General features: G+C 37.3%; 1 protein-coding gene across 1 annotated transcript; it reads right to left on the bottom strand.

Annotated features, from left to right (window-relative positions):
• Positions 1–5,050: 5,050 nt before the first annotated feature.
• LOC128254715 (uncharacterized) lies at positions 5,051–6,614 on the bottom strand. The gene is made up of 2 exons (XM_052983965.1): positions 5,941–6,614; positions 5,051–5,253 (listed from the first exon to the last, which is right to left on the bottom strand). The coding sequence occupies exons 1-2, from the start codon at positions 6,565–6,567 to the stop codon at positions 5,155–5,157; spliced, it is 726 nt and encodes a 241-aa protein (XP_052839925.1). The 5' UTR covers positions 6,568–6,614; the 3' UTR covers positions 5,051–5,154.
• Between the last annotated feature and the right edge of the window lie 7,556 nt (positions 6,615–14,170).

The following is a 14,170-nucleotide window of genomic DNA, read 5'->3' as shown; positions in this document are numbered from 1 at the left end:
GCCAGTTTATCTCGAAAACATTTATTTACTTGGCCAACCCCGACCCCGCCTCCATCTCTTGGCCCGGTTTTTTTTTGTCCTGCCCTGTAGGTTAAAATATTTGCGCCCGCATGGCTACTTTAGAGGCCAAAAGCCGATGGGATTGCGAGGGGAGGGGGCGGGGCAAAACGCTTTTCCCAGAGCCAGGGCAAAATAGTTGGCAACTGAGATAAGAGTCAACAGCAAAAAAATAATAATATTCCTGCTGGCTGAAGTTGGCAAACTTAAGCTCATCTTACAACTGTGCTGGGGCCAAAACTATTTCATTGCCCCAATGTGTCTGCGCTTCTGAAAGGAAGTGTGCATGCAACTGATAATTAGAATATTTGCCAAAGATTCGTATTCCATTATAATTTCTACTACACGTTCATTCAAAATTTCAGAAAATGCTCATAGTTCGCTTTTACGTTATCCGCTTGGTGCTTTTTGTGGAAAATGCATTGGCCTGCTGCCACTTGATGTAAAACATTTATGGAATTTAACTCGGCAATCATGCCGACTGCAAATTAAAGCCCTGCAATGCATTATAGTAAGCGCAAATAATTGATGACAATCTGCCTGCAGATATTTTCGAACATAGGGCTTTGTATCAACTTAACAAATTTACAGGCATTAAAATTAATTTTTTACGAAAATAATTTAAAAAAACAATTTCAGCAAAAGACTATTTCGTTCATTAAATGAAACTATAATTAATTGGCCAAGATACCTATATAGGTTTCTTTTTGGTTTTTGATTCTGAAGTGAATCTCATTTTTTCAGCTGGTCGACACTTAAAATGGAAACTTTAAGCCTTCTTTGTTCAGCTCGACGTTGAGCAATTGCAATAACTGCTGTATGCCTTCTGTGTTCGCATTTTTCGACCTTTCTTTTTTCCGTCATTGGCATGAAGGCTATTAATTTATACATTACTGGCAACCGCAAAATTCACTTAAACACGCTCGTTAAGTGTGTGAAGCCGATCGAATTGCCGCAGCGAAATCTTGCAATGCAATGTACAATTTATCTGGGGAATATGCACTCCTCTTGACCAATCGACAACCGCAGATAAGCTGCTTCTGGGTGGGATTGGGTTTCGCAGATGGAAAATTTCATCGATTCTCGCAGGCCAAGATGGCCGGGGTCCACGTAATGAGATTTGCTAGCCGATATTCCACATTTATTTATGGCCATTGGCCCGTGCGGTTTCACTTACCCAATTCGCCGGAGGGAAGCAACGGAGCACCGATAGCACGGACCATAAATCTGAAGTGTTATGAGAGCATTGAGTGGGAAAAGTTTTATCAACGAAACACATTATTTTAGCACATTTCAGGACAGCTCAAATTCCCAATAGCAGAGAACAAAGAGCAAAACTAAGTAATAGAAATCGGACAGAAGAAGGGTCCAAGCCTTATAGAAAAAAAGGGCAAAGTCCATAAATAACAATAAAATAAAATATAATTTTATCAATGCTACCATACTTAGCAAGCCAGTTTGCAGATATGCAATATTAAAACTTTTTTTGACTAATTATAACTACTATAGCTATAGTTAAAGTAAGTTTTCACAGCTATCACGAGAATTATAGCAAATTCTCGGATTTGTAGCCAAGACATTGAATGGTTCAAGACCCAGCATATTGCACTTGGCAATCGAATCGTTGGTGAAAATCAATCGACTCAAATCGCATTTGTTGCAAAGCTGAAGAGAATGAACGGCATTCGTTACCATAATAAAATTTCAGAACAAATCAAGCCAACAATTGGTAGAAATTCCCCTTCGATTGCACTGTTGCCTTGGCAATGACAAACTTGCAGTCCTTTGTTTGGGCCAGCTGTAAAAAGACTACAGAAAATTTAGCATAATTTATTAACCTTCCATGCCAGGGCACTTTAAAGTGAATTAACTCGAAATGTATAATTCATCTTTGTGGTATGTTTAGTAAAAATGTTTATTCGGATAATAATTATTTAGAGTAATGGCTTTAAACCATCAGAAGCAAAATTTGTAAATATATATACACAAATTAAATTTGCTTTAAATATAAAATAAAACTTTATTAATAATTCAATTGTAATAAATAATTTATTTTTTGTTTATTTAGCTAAAGGTTAAACTCTATGGTATAATCAAATACAAGTCTTGTTTGGCGTGAATGCCTCCGAGGCATATTACAATAAAAAAAAATCATTAAGCTAAAAGAGCATATTAATCGCGTAAAAGATTATTTCAATAACCAGATAATTTATGTGAATTATTTGGGCATTTACGTTTGCCAAATACTCAAATTTGGTTAACCGCATGTAGACATTTGCAGTAATTAGTTTTCCTACCATTCTCTGTGAAATTTTTAATTGCCTTTTGCGGATCAACAATTAATTGCAATGATTATATAATTGGATTGTAATTAATTCATTTCGTTGGTTAGTTTTAAAGCGATTGCGATTTCTTATTTATTTTCGCGGATAAAAGCTGGCATCCATCGTCATTAGTGTCGAATGTACACATGTCGATGCAGAAAAAATAAGCCAACAATTTGAATATTTTTCGACCTTTTGACTGGTGTTGATGGATCATTTGCACACATTACACATAAAACGGCGCTGTTTGGAAACCAAATCACGATTCCCGCCAGCGACAGCGTTAATTAATTATTTCATTTCAACATGCAAATAGCTTAAGCGTAATATTTTTTTGCCTTGTTTTTGCTGGTTTAATCTACTGCATACGCCCAGAAAAAAACGGACTGACAGCGTAATGAATTCAATGACACGTAGTCCCCGCGTTCCTCGATTTTCGCAGGCGAAAGCAAGAGCGAAAATTGTTTGCGCACGTAAGTATGCAACGATTTATTTCGCCCCTGTTCGCTGACAGTCATCAGAATCAGAAGGACGACGACAGGCGGCTCACGAGTAGATAGGCTAACGTCTTTCCATTTTGACCATGGCAATGGTAGTGAATAAATGGGCTTAGATTGGAGTTTCGGCAGGTAGTTACCCCTTAAAAAGTTATTTTCGTTCTGGGAAAATACTTATTCGCAAGTAGTTGTCAATTTAAAACTCAAAAATTCTCATGCGTTGCAGAAGTCATTATCAGAAGTAGAATTGTATTAGTTATTATTATTATCAATCAGTTGCATATTTCTATAATTCGATTTTAAGCAAAAATTTCCCTGTGGAAATAAACGTATATTTAAGATACTTCATTGTTATACATGTAGTGTTAGCTATAAAAAAATATTTCAAAAACATTCGGCTTTTATAACAAAACTTAAAAAAAAAGTAACAAAAAAAAAAAATTCGGACACCAAAAAATATAAAAAGTTAATGTTATACTATTTAATTTTGAATCAATTTATTTTAATCTTGTATTTGTGGCTATTCAAAATATGCATACTGAGCAAACGAATAGTGAAAGGTATACATTTTCTTTGTTTTTGTATTTCTTGTGTTTGGCTTGACCAAAGCCTCTTAAAGTCACCCACACTGCTCTGAAGATCTGAACATTAAGACAGCCCAACCGCAGCAGAAGAAATAGGTAAACAAGAGTGTGTGGAAAGAAAAACAACTTGTCGGCCGCATTCGCCTTGGTCCTGTCAGCATATCCTTGTACCGATGCCGAGTAATTCATTAACATTTAACTTGATTGACACACGAGCCGGGGGTCTGGCCAGGACTCGGGATCCAGTATCCAGATTGGAGGATTTGAGTGTTTTTTGTTCCTGTGCTAGGCACGTATTTCGATGGGGGTTGGCACGCACACGATTTGTTTATACAGTTATAATGCATAATGGCATCGGATTTGGCCTGGCCAGGATAGGCACGCCTACACACAAGCACACGGCGATGAGGTTCTTATTTTGTTAATTTAATAAGAGCAGAGACGACAACAGGTGCTGCAGCCCATACCCCGAATCCAGCTCCGAAATGAAGTCACGTCGCAGGCATAAATCAATTGCCGTGAGCAGGCATTTGTGCCGCTCAAATTGCACGATTGCATAGGTAGGTAGTCCTTGCTGAAGGATGTTCGAGTTAGAAAAGGAGGAGGAGGAGCTGCCGCCAGCTGGCAGCTCGCAAATTGAGCGCAGGCTATGAAAGTGTAACGAGTCTTAATTCGTTTGCCAAGTGCCGCCAAGCGGCCCACAAATCCTGATAACCATCCGATAAGCAACTCCCTTCGATGACTAAAAACATGTTCGCAGCACTGATGGTAAATCAAATACCCAGCTGGGGCTGCCAAGTGGCAGTGGGAGCTCTGCCTTCAATAGGAAAGTACTTTATGTAGGGGTGGTTACAACTACTAAACACAAACAGAAGCTGATCAAAGGATTTGTTGCTACTGTCATTTTTGATTTAATTTAAATTTAATCCGATTATTATTCGAATTCATCAAATTGACTAAAACAACAAAAATCTGTTTTTGAATTAAAAAGCTATATTTCTATGATTTGGTTAATTTCAATACGTTCAATATAGGATTTAATAAGTTGACTACTTTAAAATGTATATCTTGAATTGGCAAAAACAATATTCCAAAAAACATCAGTTATCTAAATAATACTTTAAGGGAACAAATTTTGAACTAACAACCAATTGCAATTTAACTCTTTTTCTCCGAGCTAAGTGCTACAGAGAAATATCGATGAAATTAAATTGAGCACGTTTTACAGGTCTAGCTCTGCTTACAAAATCCCTAATTAGCAATGCATAGTTAAGGAAATTGTATTTAAGCCGTTCCAAGAAGCTTTGACGGCGATAGGATTTTCTGGAAATGGCAACGAGTGGGCTGAAAGGAAAATTAAAGAAGAGGCACTCAAAAGAACAAAGGAAGCACGAGGACACCATGGATTGATTATCTCCAACACGAATCCTTCCTGCCTCGACACATCCGCAGCAGTTACAAATTGATGGAAATTACAAATGGCGCGTGCTGGAAAAAAAAGGACACCTGAAAACTTTTGATGTCCTGCCGTTCCCAGCGGGTGGTTATTGTGCCACCCACTTTCCAGGCACTTAATGGACAGGTGTCGGCCATGGAGGCCCCCTTGCGGAGCTATTTCCTTTCACTTGTTGCTTTATTGGGTTTACATACAATAGCGAGATACTCAAATGGGCACTCAAACGAGTGGTCAGGTCACCACTGGAAAATGGTCAACATGGCGCGGAGCAGCTCCGGGATGTCCCATCCATTCTTGCGCAGGGTACGTAATGGCTTAACCACGTCGCTCTTCTTCTGCAAGTTCGTTGGTATGAGAATAAGGTAACAAAGGAATCAATATACATCATCAATACCCGACTACACTATCACAAATGAGACTTTTCAGAATTAAAAATAAATTTAATTTATACATATATGTGAAAAACATATCCCGAAGAAACATAAATTGTTAAGATTTATTACATTTTATGTTTCTTATAAGTGGTATTAACTACTAATAGTAGCAGTAGTCTACGATCTATTCGGTGTTTTCAAATAACTTTTGTAAAAAAAAAATGTATAAAACTAAATAAAGATTTCAGGATCTATTCAAATATAAAAATAAAATAAATGTTTATTTTGACAATAAATTCAATGAAATATTCAAAATTAAATTGTGTTAAGATATTTATTATTATCATTATGATTATTATCCTGGCGCGACATGTTAATACTTATATTTTAAGCGCAAGTCACAAAAATATGATTCTTTACTTGCATGACCAAAAAACTTTAGAAAAAACCCAAAAACCTAAAATTTAAGCATAATGTACGAAAACTGTCGATATGAACTTAATTGTTCCTTAGTTTAATGACATTTTAGCTTATTGTAACCCTTTTAAGTCAATATTCCTAAAATGCAGGTAATTTTTATTTTTCTTTTTTTTTGGGAGGGTTTTGGGCGTTTTTTTTTAACTTAATTAATAAACAAAGTGTACTTACAACATTGGCCTTTAGTGTGGCTTGGAACTCCTTCGAAACTACCGCCTTGGTGAAATTTCCAAAATTGGTCTGGTTATTCTGAGACTCTGCGATATAGTCATGGACAGCCTGGTGCGGCATTAAATACAGCAGATCGTTCACAAACGAATGGTGCTTGACGGCCTTGCAATCACAATTTCTGTCCAGTTTCTTGACTGGCAGGATTATGCAGTAGAATATCTGCGCAACGGTTTTAATATCCGCAACATCCACATTGGCTTCTTGGAGCTGGGTAAGAATGGTTTGGTAGGCAGCAGTATCCGTCAGTTCCTGGGTTACTTTAACGAAACCCGAGGTATTGTAGAACCGCATGGCGCGTCGGAATTTCTTATCACAGTTGTAGTGCACTTCGATCAATTCCCGCAAAGCCACCTGATCGATCAGATCGCGAATGTGCTGGAAATTCGGACACAGAGCACTGTCATCGTCCCTAGTGTGATTGTTACCACCATTATTATTATCACCACCATTATTACCATCGGGTGGACATTCCTCGGAATCGTCGATTTTAACTGGATCGGCAAACGTGTGGCTGGCAAAGATGACCAGAGCTGCGGCTAGCAGGATAAAGGTCTTAATATCCATCATCGTCCAGCTGGCCAAGATTCGATTTCACTGTGGATGCAACCGGCGGCTCAGCACCCGCTTTTATGGCCCTCTCATCGGCGGCAGAATTAATTACATGCGTTTCCTCTTTCCTCGGACACTTACACTTCGCTTATCGGCCAGCAATTAGCGGAACTTGTCCGTACAACTTTACCCCTATCAGCTAGCCAAAACAATTCCCCGGCGCATTTCGCAAAAACTGAAAACACTGCTCATCATTAGTCACAAGCGCCAAGATAAGGACAGCCAACTGAAAAACTTGTGTTTTCAGTGATTTTTGCAGTTGTTTTAAACATGTTTTTAGATAAAAACATTTCATACTCAAAACAAAAACATAGTTATGATATTAACGTATTTTTGTAACTAAATAAGTTTAGAGTCCAGCAATATTTACTTTTTCAATAATAAAATAATTACATTCTTAATAATAGCAAAAATTTTAGACTATTACATAAATTAACTTTATAGATAGATTATATCCTTGTTTTAAAGACAAAAATTATATCCTTTTTTTCTGTACTTTTATTGTGTTATTAGATTTGAAATAATCTTCTCAGTGCTCTATTATTGTCTTTTTTTTCAGATAAACTTATTAATTGTATTATATGCCCTAATTCTATTGACGAACTAATATTTTTAACAGTGCAAATCCAATTGTGTGATGAAGGGCGCATAATTCCAGAAAATACCTTATAATCTCCCTGTTGTGCGCTTCATTAATTGCTAATTATAGTTGGATACCCCCACACATCCCCTGCAGTTACAAAAGCATTGTGACTCATGCACCTGATGCTCCTCGTTTGTGTGCATATGATTATCTGAGAACCGATGGACGGTGGGGAACTTTGGGGGGACGAAGGTTAATCCACTCACACATTAGTTACCCCTGACAAACGATGGGAAACGTGAGGAGACCAATCCCAACAAGATTCGTCAAGGCAGGGCCAACATGTATTCGCAGGACCAACGACAGACCCCAGAGTGCAAATCACTTTTGGTGAGAGGTCAGAAGTGGGAGGACTTCACTGCTTGTTTGTCTAGGGGTTTCGGGGGGCTGCAACTTGATTCATGGCCATCTGTTTGCCAAACATGTCAGAGGAGACGCCGTTTCAGAGCAAGATTGAGCGCAATTTTACAGCACTTTTGCAGGATTCAATGGTCTGAATGAATTTTTGCAAATACTGAATGATTATCCTAAAAAGAATCCTTTGTAATAGTATTAATAATCACGCGCATCGCTGCGCACATTTATCTTTTCACAATTGTCATGAGTTTCTGGGCCCTCTAGATATATCGTCCGCTTTCATGGCAAACAAAAGTAGCAAATATTTGCCAACCAATGGAGCGGAAATAGTTTCATTCAGAGCTTTTTTTTTTCTTTTTTATTTTCATGTTTACGCCTTTTTTGTGATACTCGCACACTCCATTGCAAATTTAGAAACACGAGAAACATGAGAAAAATAGCAATAGCCAATATTTAAAATAAAAACAAATTGTTTCAATTTTCCTGCAGTTAAACTTTCCTTCACTTAAGCTTAATGACCCATTTATTTCAGTGGATAAAATAGTTGGCAGAGGAAAGTATGAAAATCGGAAATCAGCAGCTTAGATGAGGCAAATAAAATGCATGCAGGGTGAAAACTTTTGCCAAAAGGTAAAGCTCATAAATGCTTATAAAGCGACCAACTTTTTGGGGAGCAAATTGGGGAAATAAGAACATGTAGCAGATGGCTAATGGCTGATAGTTTTATTTTAACTATCTGGTAGCAATTTAATTGTGGTTTTTCTGACTTTCATTGCCGATGCTGTGCGTTGACATTTAATTAATTTTGGCGGCTAATAAATTGCCATTACCAAAGCAAACCGCAAACATTGTAGGCCACTTTTTACTTGCACCCAAATATGCCGAGGATGACAGTTCTGAACCACAAAAACAAGTGAATTTGTTTGGCAAATGTACAACAATGTATGGCCAGCCATTTTCGTTTCCCCCGATAATTTACTTAATTAGAGCTTGAACTTGAAGGCTTTGCGGCATTTGGGAGAATTGCTTTATTATTGCACTTGAGGGTGTTCCAAATGCTGCTGTGGTGACACAGCCACACTCCCAATTTCACCGCCACAAATGCAGACAGCTAATTTAGTTAGCTGGTATAACTAAACTGAGCTGATCATCTAAGTGCGGGGTGGATAAAGGGCTGTGGAGCGAAAGTTGAACAGCTAACTTACTTCGATAAACAGGCTTAATTAGCGACCAAAGCTGAAAGCCAACAGACTGCCAACTGGAGCTGGCACTAGGCGCATTATTTCCCAGGACCCAGTACAGACACACACTCACCCTGCCACGCACACAAATACAATTGAAGCCAGTGGCATTAAGGATAAAAAAACAATCAAGTATAATACAGTGGTTGAAGCCAAAACATCCTAAAAGCTAAACCACAGGAAACTGTTCCATCAGTAATTAAAACAAAAAGTCCTCAATAAAATAAAGCCATGATATGCTTATGTTAATTGATAGTAATAAATATATGTTACTTGAAATAAATGTTCAGTTTTATTTCTAATGTAAGCAAACTGCGTTGGTAAGTTAAATGGTTTTTAAAATTATTATTTAGACGCCATTTTAAATTTTTGGTTTTATTTTTTCAATAGGTAAATAGTTTTTCAATTATTACTTATACGCCATGTTGCCTCTTATTTTATTTGTATTTCTTAAAGCTCTGGTCTTCTGTTAAAGTATGTCCCCAATTAATTTATTAGTAGTTAGCAATATAAACAAATACTCAAGATAAATAGAATTGAGAAGAAAAAACATGAGTTTTTTTAAGTAAACAAAGCCAAATAAAACAAATTAAGAAATACCATTTTAAAAGTTCGACACAAAAGCATTGAAAATTTAAAATGTAACTAATGCACTAAAAATTCAGTTTGTCTACTAATTGTTTTTGTAAAATTATTATCAATTGGTTATATTATTTTATAAATAATCAATTAGGCAATATTTTATTTCTTACTTGCGTCACTGTAAGCAAGCGATGGCTGAAAAGCTTCGTCGACTGTCCGACTTAATTATGTGCAAGCAACAATGATATTTATATTATCAGCCAGTCAATGTCAAGCGTCAGCACCGCCCACTGACCAACTACCCCTAACACACACAGGATTACCATTAGGTCCGAAGACAAAGTCGTCGGCCAAGTTACCAGGATATCACTTGGGGTTGAGATGGGGTGCTGGTTGGGCTTTTAATAGCTTCTCCATGCCTACCGATACGCCATTCCACAGGCCATAAGCCGAAATTATATTCATGCACACATGGCTCCCCAGACTCACGATTTGGTTGTGTGGGCAGAGTGGGGAAAACGAGTTGAAATTGAGGCCCAAAAGTAAATGCAGATTCATGATTGCGCAGTCAGCAGACAAATGATGTGCGGCGCAAAATCAGCGAACTCGAAAATTCCAAGAGGCCCCCATTGAATGTCCTTGGCCGCCAAAATTTAAAGCGTATAACTCTAGTTCGTTTCGTTCCAATTTAACCTCGAACCTGTTGCACGCAATCCAGTTTTTATTTTCTACCCTCAATTTTTGTTTTATTTTTTGTTGCAGAGCACTCTTGAAACGCATCGAATTGGGGAGGAAAACAAAAGCTTTGTCCGCCCATTGTTTTGCAGGTAAACAATTAAAAATGTCAAATGGCTCTGCGGTGGCGAGGATGAAGGACCCCGGACCACGGTACCCGATGACGGGGGACATTTAAATGGGCGAACAGAAGGTGCCAGCCAAAGTGTTGGCATCGCACAACAGCAGGAAAACGGCTCACACTCATGTGGCAGTGACATCTCACAATTTTTATGACAACTCACCGAGTGTCGGTGAAATAGGAATACAAGTTTGGGGGACACAGACAACGAGCACAGAAGCTATCCCAATTATATTCGCCAGTCAGCTAATACTCTTCCAAAAATTATTCACTAATTGGACAACCACAAAACCGAAATCACTGTTTCAGCAAGCACAATTTAAGTAAAATGCAAACAAATATCTGAAATAAATTTCAATTTGTGATAAAATGTAGCTCTCTTCCAATTAAAAGCTTATCAGGGCACAACTGTATGGTAAAATACAAGTGAAATGTAAAAAAACAGCAACACCCGTCGGCATAAAAAACAGTAGAAACATAATAACAACAAATATATTTGTTTCACCAATTAAAAACTTTTATTTAAAAGATCATGCAGTTCACAAAAAATATAATAAAAATGCAATTTTATTTGTAAATTGCCTTAACCATCATACTGAAACCTCAAACAACTTTTGGTTTTCACATTTTTCTTACCCTTTCTAGCTAACATGAAATTCCCAGTGCTTTGCATATGATGGCAGGGTGTAGGTACAGCATAGATATGAGCGAAGCAGAAAAATATGGGAAAACAAAGTTAAGCTGGAGTTTGTCTAGACAAATTGTGTCCTTATGGCTGCCACACACAATCGACCCAAAGGCGAGTGAAGGATCCTTAGGGCTGTGGGGGCGTACATTTATCTTTATGTGGGGGTTTATCTCTTTAATGGCCGCCATATTTGCCCTGCCTCGATTCTCATTACATTCCAGCTACCTGAAACTCCGAATTGGCAACATGAGTTGGCAACAGCATCATCTGCGTGGGGCAAAAAGTAATTTGCAGGCAAATTATGATAAATAGACTTGTGACGAACTCAATTTCAGCTACGAAATTTTCCCCAAACAGGAACTCCATCCATTTCGTAAATTATTTTGCATTAATACGTAAATCTTAAGACCTCTGCAGCGAAATACTCTCCATCAATTGCGTTTAGGTCAATGCGGATTTCTAGCAAATTTATGACTAAGCAATTGCCTTTAAATTGCACTTTTGCGGCACTTATTAAATTAAATGACATTCAAATGGTTTTCCATGTGTTCCCTTTCTTGTGCCATAAATAACTCTTGGGGATGTCTAAATTTGAGAGTAGTTTTTTCGAGTTAATACGTTTAGAGACCCCAGACATTGGCCGGGCAGCTCAATTAAAATGACACTAAATTGCATTTGGATTGCCTTGTCGTGGCTCGGTCTGAGCTTCTCCTCACCCCTTCTCTTTGTTTTACTTGGTTCGGATAGCCCTTTTTTTTTTAAATACCACTGAAAAAATATGCATATTTTATTAACATAGAAATGTGTTGTTTGGATTAAAGAGTTCACCAACGAATAATATATTTTATATACAAATATTTTGGAGCTTATAGCTGATATCCATTAAATTGTATCAAAATGACTTATATTTATTGGCCTTGGCCTTTTGTAAGTCTGATCAAAAGATTGGTAAGTAATCAGATATCAAAATACTAAGCAGGAATACTTTTAGATGGCAATTTATATAATTCTAAATTAATCGATTAATATTAAAATTGTATAAAATCACAGTTCACTAAAAATAGCAAACAACGCATTATCAAAATAAAATATTATAAAGCAGTTGTAAAAAAAATGGAATTTTGTTTTGTTCAGTGAGCTTCAGCAAGAGCAACAGCAGCTGCCTATGCATTCGGGATTTGAGCCTGGGACATAGACGAGGACACTCCACTCGAGCGACTTGCCCGCAGCGCCATCATCTTCAGAACCAAGAGCTTCGGATCCTGTCCGCACTTCTGCCTTCGTCCTTCGCCGTCGTCCTGCCATCCTGCGTGTCTGTGCATTCGGCGCTGTGGTATTTTCCATGTCGCTGCATTGCTTTCAGCATCTGGCTGGCGACCAACTTTCAAGTCAGAGCCGACATCTTGGCATTTAAGGAATTTCCAGGAATAAATTCGCCTTGTCTGTTTGCCTTTAACGACGCCTGCAGTCCTTGCAACTGCCTTGCGCCATTGGCAACTGGTGATTTCTTGTTCATCTAATTAATTGACAACATGACATTCAGGTTTTGTTCTTTGACAAATACTTTTTACTCAAATCGAAACGGAATTTAATTTAGCAAAAATAAAAATTTCCCCCGGGTAAGCGCTTTGATTTCGAGTGATGAAAATTCAATTTCGGGTAATCTTGATCTGGAATTGCTAACAAAATATGCGATGATGCGAATAATGTTGTCGGGAAAATCAATGGTTGGGATGATGCTACAAATGCGGCTTGATAAAATGTGTGTGCCAAAGAACACAGAAATACTCAAATGTTGTTTTTATTGTAGATCTAGAGACATGTATTCATTAAGATAAAAAAATAGACAAATTTATTTTTTTATGATTAAGTATTAATGGGTGTAATGTAATAATCATAACGTTTGCTATTTTTTTACATATTAAAAATACAAATGCCATTTTTTTGAAACCAAGGATAATATCGTCTAGCTCCCATAAAAACAATTGAAAAATGTAGCAGTAAATTCACTGTTTTTTTAGCATAGACGAATTAAAATCGATATAAAAACCTTTTTGTTTAATCTTATTTTATCTTCGGCCTGCCAAAGTTTGCTTTCTTTGGGTTAATTTTAAAATCGAAAATGTTATGTCAAAAATTGAGTTTACTTTTCTAAGCCCATGGATGTTTCATGTTTTTCTAATCTAAAAATCCGATTATAAACGATTTAGAATTTAATTTGCTCGTTTTGTACGTGTAGCAATGCGAGTTCGAGTGCTCAAATGCCGCTCGCACATGATGTATTTGCTGTGCAGGTCAGTGGAAGTTCAGCTGAATCCCTAACAATGCCAACTAGTTGCCACCCACACAGATACTCACCAACACACGGGTACGGGCGCCATAAAGTATGCATCAGAAGCGTGAACGTACTGAGGCCCCAAGCCGAGGCGCTTGATAAATATTCAAAATTCGATGGCAACGGATGGGATGCAGGAAGCTTGATGCTGGATGCTGAATGCAGGAACAAAGGGGACCTCACACTCATCTCACACAGATACCCAAAAGCGCCTTCGTTAGCATACTTGATTTGTGTGCATGTGCCACCAATTTATGTGGCACCGAGAACTTTAGTAGATTTGACATTCTAACGCTCGCCAACAAAATATATACATATATGGATTTGTGGATGTGGAGAGGGTCGTAAATATGCCAACACGACGTGTAATTCGATTTATATGCATGGTTCATATAAAAATATGGCTCTGGCCACCATCGCACATCGGCAATTGACGCCTAACTAACTGCATATGTATGAGCTAAATTAAAAACAAGCAGTAATCTACATACATAAACTGGGATCAAATTGTCAACGGTTAGTAAGTCCGAAGGCTTAAAAATATGTGCAATGCGATAATAGATTCTATGTCAAACATAAATTCTAAAAGAAATATAGAGTAAGGGATTATCAAATTCTCAACATTTAATAAATTTGTTATATGTTGTAGTTTAAACCTCAAAAAATAAAGCAAAATTCTAAATTTTTTATTCATTTTTGAGCCATTTACCACTTAAAGCATTTTGCTTTCGTTTAGCTCAGCATAATGAGTTGATCAATTATTGGTAATAAATAGTTCTGCTTTATTATTGAGCAAACTATTATGCTTGAATTCAATTTATTTTAAAGGCTGAAATCGCATTATTTAGTAATATAATTA

This window comes from Drosophila gunungcola (assembly GCF_025200985.1).
Source record: "Drosophila gunungcola strain Sukarami chromosome 2R unlocalized genomic scaffold, Dgunungcola_SK_2 000006F, whole genome shotgun sequence".
NCBI classification, from domain to species: Eukaryota; Metazoa; Arthropoda; class Insecta; order Diptera; family Drosophilidae; genus Drosophila; species Drosophila gunungcola.
The sequence above is the reverse complement of the archived record's forward strand: the minus strand, read 5'-3'. Positions and strand labels throughout refer to the sequence as shown.